The 7,500-nt window shown below is 44.5% G+C and overlaps 1 protein-coding gene across 1 annotated transcript in view; it reads left to right on the forward strand.

The window, feature by feature from the left end:
• Positions 1–3,113: 3,113 nt before the first annotated feature.
• Positions 3,114–7,500, forward strand: part of LOC122254619 (delta-sarcoglycan-like) — a 29,784-nt gene continuing 25,397 nt past the window's right edge. Inside the window, exon 1 of the mRNA XM_086553579.1 lies at positions 3,114–3,254. Within this exon, the coding sequence (XP_086409705.1) occupies positions 3,200–3,254 (55 nt within the window). The 5' untranslated portion in view covers positions 3,114–3,199. The remainder of the gene's footprint in view (positions 3,255–7,500) is intronic.

The raw sequence follows: 7,500 nt of genomic DNA on the forward strand, positions 1-7,500 counted from the left end.
ACACCAACATCCAATGCTCACCCACCATAACACCCTCACTCACCTCACAAAGACGCCCAGACACACAACCCAACACCACACACACAATCCCTCAGCACAAACCATATAAAACCACTTCACCAGCCTCACACACCCATAGCGCGGGGAGATTTCCCTGTTATACCAGATCTGTTTATACTTTACCGGAGTACGCTCTCACACACAAAAAACCAGCGATAATCACAAAGGAAGGGGAGGGGTGGCGGTGGTTTTGCTTTATCATCTGACGTCTGGCCAATAGGTTATGTAATCATTTTGCATGTGTGTGTTTTGTGTGCGTGTGTGTGTGAATGCGTGTGTGGGGGGGGGGAGGGAGGGGGTGAAAGGAGGGAAGGAGGGAGGGGTGGGGGGTGAAAGGAGGGAGGGAGGGAGGGGGTGATAGGAGGGGAGGGAGGGAGGGGGTTGAAAGGAGGGGAGGGGGGAGGGAAAGATGGGATGGGAGGATGGGAGGGGGAGGGGGTGAAAGGAGCGGAGGGAGGGAGGGGTGAAAGGAGGGAGGGAGGGAGGGGTGAAAGGAGGGAGGGAGGGAGGGAGGGAGGAAGGGGTGAAAGGAGGGAGGGAGGGAGGGAGGGAGGAAGGGGTGAAAGGAGGGAGGGAGGGAGGGGGTGAAGGGAGAGGAAGAGTGTTTTTTTTTTTTTTTTGAGGGGGGGTGGGTATCTGTGTTTGCAGGTGTGGGTATACGTTGTTCGTGTTTGGGTTTGTTTGTGGAAGGCTTTATATCTTATTCCTGTCTAATCTAGAAGTCATATTCAATTGTCTGAGAAACATTTATCACACACATATACACACTCATGTGGAGATAGCGTCATATATCATTCCTATGTGTCCTATAAATCCCATGCAATAGTCTAAGGTACATTCATCACACAGACATTCATCGCATATGCATATAAACACTAAAGCAATTCAGTCCTTTGTAAGTTCACGTTTAAGCGGTAATGATATTCGTACAATCAGTTTATCTGTCTCATTCTCTCACTATGTTTCTCTATCTCGCGCACGAACACGCACATAAATATACACGTACATACAAATATACATACGCACACACCCTTACTCATACCTACATACATACACTTGCGCACAGACACGTACACACATACACTTACTCAAAGATACATAGATACTCAAACGCACACACAATCAATTTATTTCCTCGAACTACCTCCATGTTTTCCCCCTCCTTCGTAACGCCCGGTGCTTCCTCTCCCGGTCTACCCCCCCACCCCCACCTAGACCCCCCAGACCCCCCCACCAGAGCCCCTGAGAGCCCCCCTCCCCACCCCACCCGACCCCCTAACATGGTGGCCCAGGAACTAAAATATCTCGCAGTTCTGTGCCCACTCCCCGGGGCAGAGACAGAACACCAAACAACACAAGAACCCACGCAACACCCCCACGGCTCCGGCCCAACACGCGACTCGAACAACAGACCTATAAAACCGCTTTCTCCGCTCGCTCCTCCTCACATACTTAAATCACTTACACTACTATTTACGACTTAAACACAAAAAAAAACAACTTATTTCGGCCCACCCACCGGTTTTTTTTTTTTGTTTTTTTTTTTTTCCACCAACCATGCTAAAAGGTAAAGAAAAAAAGAGAGGAGGAGGGGGAGGGGGAGGGGGAGGGGGAGGGGATGCAGTTCTCCCAACGTTGTGGTGAATCTTGCTATGCGTTTTTATTTTCCTTTTTTTTTTCTCCCCCAATTTTAGGTGGAGGGGATTGCGTCAGAGGTATAGTGTTATAGACGAAGAAGAGTGTGGGAACGAATGTTTCTTGGCTAAGTCACTTGTTGAAGGATCTATATATAGAAGTCCTTTTTTTCAAAGGATGTTTTAGCAAGTAAGAGCAAGGAACGTCAGTCTGTACAGCGGGTAATATGGCTGACGATAAAATGTAACTCTCCTTGTTTATCTCGGCATATCCCGTCACGGCTCGCTAATGATGTTTTCTCCATGTTTACTATGCCGGCCGGAGGCTCGTCTGGTCTGCCGGCTGTTTTAGGAGAACCCCAGATTTATCTATTTCTCGGCTTAGATTCTACATGTCACTCGATTTAACGTGATACTTCATGTTCACATAGAATCGGAGATGTTCCCTAACGCCCCGCATCCAACCGACGTTTATTCACATCGCGTTGCTATGCCGCGTTAACAGCGGTGTGTCTCGAGTTATGCCCATGATGGCTGGCTCGGCCGCATAAGCAAGCAATGAAGCTTTCAAGGACCTTCGGTAACCGAGTGAGAACGGACGTTACGGATTCCTATGACAGTTTTCTCGCCAGGAAAAATACCCCTCACGACAACCCTTCGCCGTGACTCGACCTTTTAGTGGCCCTCGTAATTTTGGTGGTTGTTTTTGTTGTTTGGTTGTTGCGGCCTTTACTACTTGGAGGTGAAGAGGGCGTGGAGAGGAAGAAGGGAAAGGAGGAGAAACGTAAGGGATAATCTGGGAAAGGAGAAGGAAAGACAGAAAAGGAGGAAGGCCCGTGGAACGTGTGACACGAAGGATAAGGAGGTTATGAGATAATGTGACGCGATTCAACGTTACTGGAAGATTTAATAAAAAGGGGGAAGGAAAATCTAAGGAAGAAGGAGAGCGTACAACATGCGATATGTAGAACAGGAGGTTTAAATAAGTCAACAGAAAGCATAGATGATTGTAAACAGAAGTCCTGAGATCAGGAGAGCAGCGAGCATCTGTGTTAGTCAGCAGGCAGACCGAAATGTAAAGACAAAAAGAAGAAGAAGAAAAAGAAGAAGAAGAAGAAAAACAGCAATAAAGAGCTGGATATCTAAGAAACATCAATAAAAAAGACACATCTCTCAGGAAGCCACCTCTCTCATTAAGTAAGAAGACCCAGAAATAAAGCAAAAAAACAAAACAAAAAAACAACAACATCAACAACAATAACAAAACAACTAGAGCATTCCCCAGAGATATAGAAAATAAACAAGTCATATCTCGTAAACTTTCAACATCAGATGGGTTACGGGCAAGGCACCGAGCGAAGGGAGAGAGGGCAGGAAGGGGGGGGGGGGCAAGGGACCCACGAGGTAGGGCAAGTAGGCACTCCCAGTTCAGTCGCTTTTAGGCACGCGGGGAGTACGGTCGGATTTGGGTCTTAATGAGAAAATCTTGGTGATTGACGCCCACCATGCACGCTACGGACGCCCGGCAAAATCATGTGGGCGTGGGAACTCGTCTTGCAGGTAGGTGGTCTTGACTGGAAGCTGTGTGCTTGTGTGCAACTGGAGGGCTTGCATCTTCTTGCGCAATTGATATTTACTTTGACTTCGTTGGTGTTGGTTTAAAGAGACAGAGAGAAGGACAGAGAATAATCGGTATATGTATTTTTTTTTCTACTTATGTACTTATCTATCTGTCTAACTTAAAATAGATGGGGGGATAGGTAGGTAGATAGATAATTAGACAAAAAAGAGAGAAGGAAAGAGAGAGAGAGAGAGAGAGAGAGAGAATGAGAGAGAGAGAGAGAGAGAGAGAGAGAGAGAGAGAGAGAGAGAGAGAGAGAGAGAGAGAGAGAGAGAGAGAGAGAGAGAAGAGGAGGATAGATAGATGAGATAGAAAGGATTAGATAGGATAGATAGTTAGATAGATAAAAAGATAGAGGGAAGAAGACGGAGTCTGAGAGTGAGTGAGAGAGAGAGAGAAGGGTGAGAGAGAGAGAGTGGATAGAAAGAGAGAGTTCGTGGTTAGAAGAGATTGAGAGATCGAAGAGAGAGAGTTAGAAGGAGAGAGGAGAGAGAGAAGAGGAGAGGAGAGGAAAAGAGAGAGAGAAGAGGAGAGGAGAGGAAAAGAGAGAGAGAAGAGGAGAGGAGAGGAAAAGAGAGAGAGAAGAGGAGAGGAGAGGAAAAGAGAGAGAGAGAGAGAGAGAGAGAGAGAGAGAGAGAGAGAGAGAGAAAGAGAAAGAGAGAGAGAGAAGTATCAACGCATTTGCGCATAAACTCATGCACTAGTATACAGCGGCATCCATCGAGACACATACACACATATATATTTATAACTAAACACGTTGTCAGCTGCCAGTGCGAAGGGAGAAGCGCAGGGGGATAAAGGTAGGAAGGGAAGGGGAATAGTGAGAGAAGGAAAGGGTATTGGGGAAGGGAATGTATTGGGGTAGGGTGGGGAAGGAAGGGGTATTGGGATGGGCTAGGGAAAGGATGGGTATTGGGGTCGGTTGGGGAAGGGGCGAAAGGTAGGGAAGGGGAGTTGTGAAGGGGAAAGGAAGGGAATTTGGTTAGCTTGAGGATGGGAGAGGAAAAAAAAGGAGGGAATAGAAAGAGGGAAAGGAATAAGTTGGGGGAAAGGGAGAGGAAAAGGGAAGGGAGTTTCGAGGGAGCCAAGAAGGGGCATTGCGGTATAAGAAAGAAAGAGAGGGGAGTCATGAGAGAATAGGGAGTGACGAGGGAAAAGAAGGGGAGTTATAGGGAGAAAGGAGAAAATATTCGGGTCAGTTGGGGAAAGGAAAAGGTATTGTCGGGCTTAAGGGAGGGGAAGGGAAGGAGGGGAGGGGGGGAGGAGTGGGAGTGAGGGCGTGAGGTTGGCTGGCATCCAACTGGTGTACGCACGCATGACAGCCTCACCTGCTCTCCGACCCGCCGACGCCAGCGACAACCAAGAGGAACTAACTAACTGACTCTCTGCTTGCTGAAAAAAAAAATATATATATTGTCCTTAAAAGACCTGACTGCGGTGATAAGGATGCTGATATCACCTCTCCTTATCATTATCGTCTTAATGCCACGTGTTGTGTTGATTAGAACAGGTGCCTTGATTCTCCTAACTTAACCTAACCTAATCTAACCTAACTCTACCTAACCTAACCTAACCAAACCTAACCAAACCAAACCTAACCTAACCTAACCTAACCTAACCAAACCTAATACCTACCTAACCTACCTTATCTGACCTAAACCAAACTCTAACCTAACCTAATCTAAACTGATAACCTAAACCTAACCTAACTAACCTAATCGTATATCGTTATCGAACCTAATCTAACCTAAATATTACCTAACCTAACACTAACCTAACCGATCGGACCTAACCTAATCTAACCTACCTAAACCTAACCTAATCTAACCTAAACATACCTAACCTATTAGCCTAACCTGAACCTAACTAAACCTAACCTAGCCTAACCTAACCTAAACTGACATACCTAAACCTAACCTACCTAAACCTAACCTAACCTACCTAACCTAACCTTGGACCATAACCTAACCTAACCCTAACCTAATCTAACCTAATCTGTCCTAACCTAACCTAACCTAACCTACCTTACCTAACTCTAACTATACTACCTTACTAAACTAAACTTACCTTTCATACTCACCTAACCTAACCCTAACTCTAACCTAACCTTACCCTAACCTCCCCCCACCTTAGCTAGCCTTACCCAACCCTAATCTGACGCTAACCTAACCTAACCTATCTGTACCTAACCTAGCTGCCTTACCAAAACCTGATACCTATACCTAACCTAACCTAACCTAATCTGTCCTCGAATCTAACCTAACCTTACCCACCTAACCGACCTTAACCTTAAATCCTAACATAATCTGACCTTGACCTCATAACCTAACCGTGACCAAACAAACCATATATTAATCTGACAAACCTAACCTACTAAATCTGACCTAAACCTACCTTACCTAACCAATCCAAACCAACCTTTTAATCTGACCTAACCTAACCTAATCTGACCATAACCTAAACCTAATCTGACCTAATCTGACCTAAAATATCCTAACCTAACCTAACTATCTAACCTAACCTGACCTAAAACTAACCTTAACCTAACCTAATCCTTAATCTGACCTAAACCTCCCTTAACCTATCGGTCCTTACTGATTCTGACCTAACCTAACCTAATCTGATCCTAACCTAAACCTAAATTAACCTTCCTAACCTAATCTGAACCTAACCTATCTAACCTATCCTAACTAATGCTAAACCTTATCGGCCGAACTAACCGAACTAATCTGCGGACCTATTCGACCTACCGAAACGTATGCGGTCAGTAACCGTACTTAACTAACCTTTCTGACTAAAATAAACCAACATTATCCTAATCTGACCTAACCTAAACCCGATACCAAACCTAACTCTAATCTGACCGAACCTAATCTGACCTAACCTAACCTTAACCTAACCAAACCTGATTATAACCTAACCTACCTACCTACCTAACCTAAATCTGACCACGAAACCTAACTCTAAACCTTACCTAAACCTAAATTACCTGATCCCCCCCCCCCCCCCCCCCCCCCACCTAACCTAACCTAACTACCTATCTGACCTAACCTAACCTAACCTAACCAACCCACCTAACTATCTGACCTAACCTATACCTAATACAGGTGCCCTTGATTCTCCTACCCACCAAACCTAATCTAACTAACCTAACATTACCTACCTTACCAATTCTGACCTAAACCTATTTTGACCTAACCTAACCTATCTGACCTAACCTAACCTAAACCTAATTGACCTAACTATCTATCCTAACAACAACCTACCTAATTGACCTACCTAACCTAAAAGGTGCCTTGATTCTCCTAACTACTAAACTAACCTAACTACACCAAAATCTATACCCCCCCCCAACAAACTAAACCTAACCTAACCAAACTCTTACCTAACCAAACCGAACCTAAACCAACCTAACCAACCATAAGCTAACCTAATCACAAACCTAAGCCAAACCAAACCAAACCTAAACTAACTAACCTAACCAAACCTAACCTAACCCAAACCTACCAACCAACCAAACCTAACTAACCAACCAAACCAAAACTAACCTAAACCAAACTAACCTAACCTAACCAAACAAACCTACTAATTTTGACCCCCCCCTAACCTACCTAGCCCATTACCTAACCAACTAACCTAACAATACCGAGACGACTAACCGAACCAAAACTTACTAACCAAACCTACCTCACCTAACCAAACCTAACCTACCAACCGACCTAACCAAAACCTAACAACCCTACAACTAACCTAATTCAAACCTAAACCCTAACCAACCTTATCTAACCTAACCTAAACCCGACTTCCTAACCTAACCTAATATGACATAACCTAACCAAACCTAACCTAAGCAAACCAAACCAAAAATAATTATATAAATTAAAAAAACCTAACATAATATGTCCTAACTACTAACATTACCTAAAACTAATCTGAACTAACCTAACCTAACTATACTAACCTAACCAAACCTAAACCGAAACCTAACCCTAACCTTAACCTACCTAACCTAACCTTACTAACCTAAACCATAACTAAAACCTAACCTAACCTGACACTTATCTGACCTAACCTAACCTACCTAACCTAATATGACCTAACCTAACCTTAACTAAACTTACCCTAAGCCCAACCCAACACTAACCTGTAATCTAATCCTAACTCCCAACCTAACTACCTAAT

The sequence above is a fragment of the Penaeus japonicus genome, unplaced genomic scaffold, assembly GCF_977035675.1.
Source record: "Penaeus japonicus unplaced genomic scaffold, GWHDUDI00000001_assembly GWHDUDI00000028, whole genome shotgun sequence".
In the NCBI taxonomy this organism is placed as follows: domain Eukaryota; kingdom Metazoa; phylum Arthropoda; class Malacostraca; order Decapoda; family Penaeidae; genus Penaeus; species Penaeus japonicus.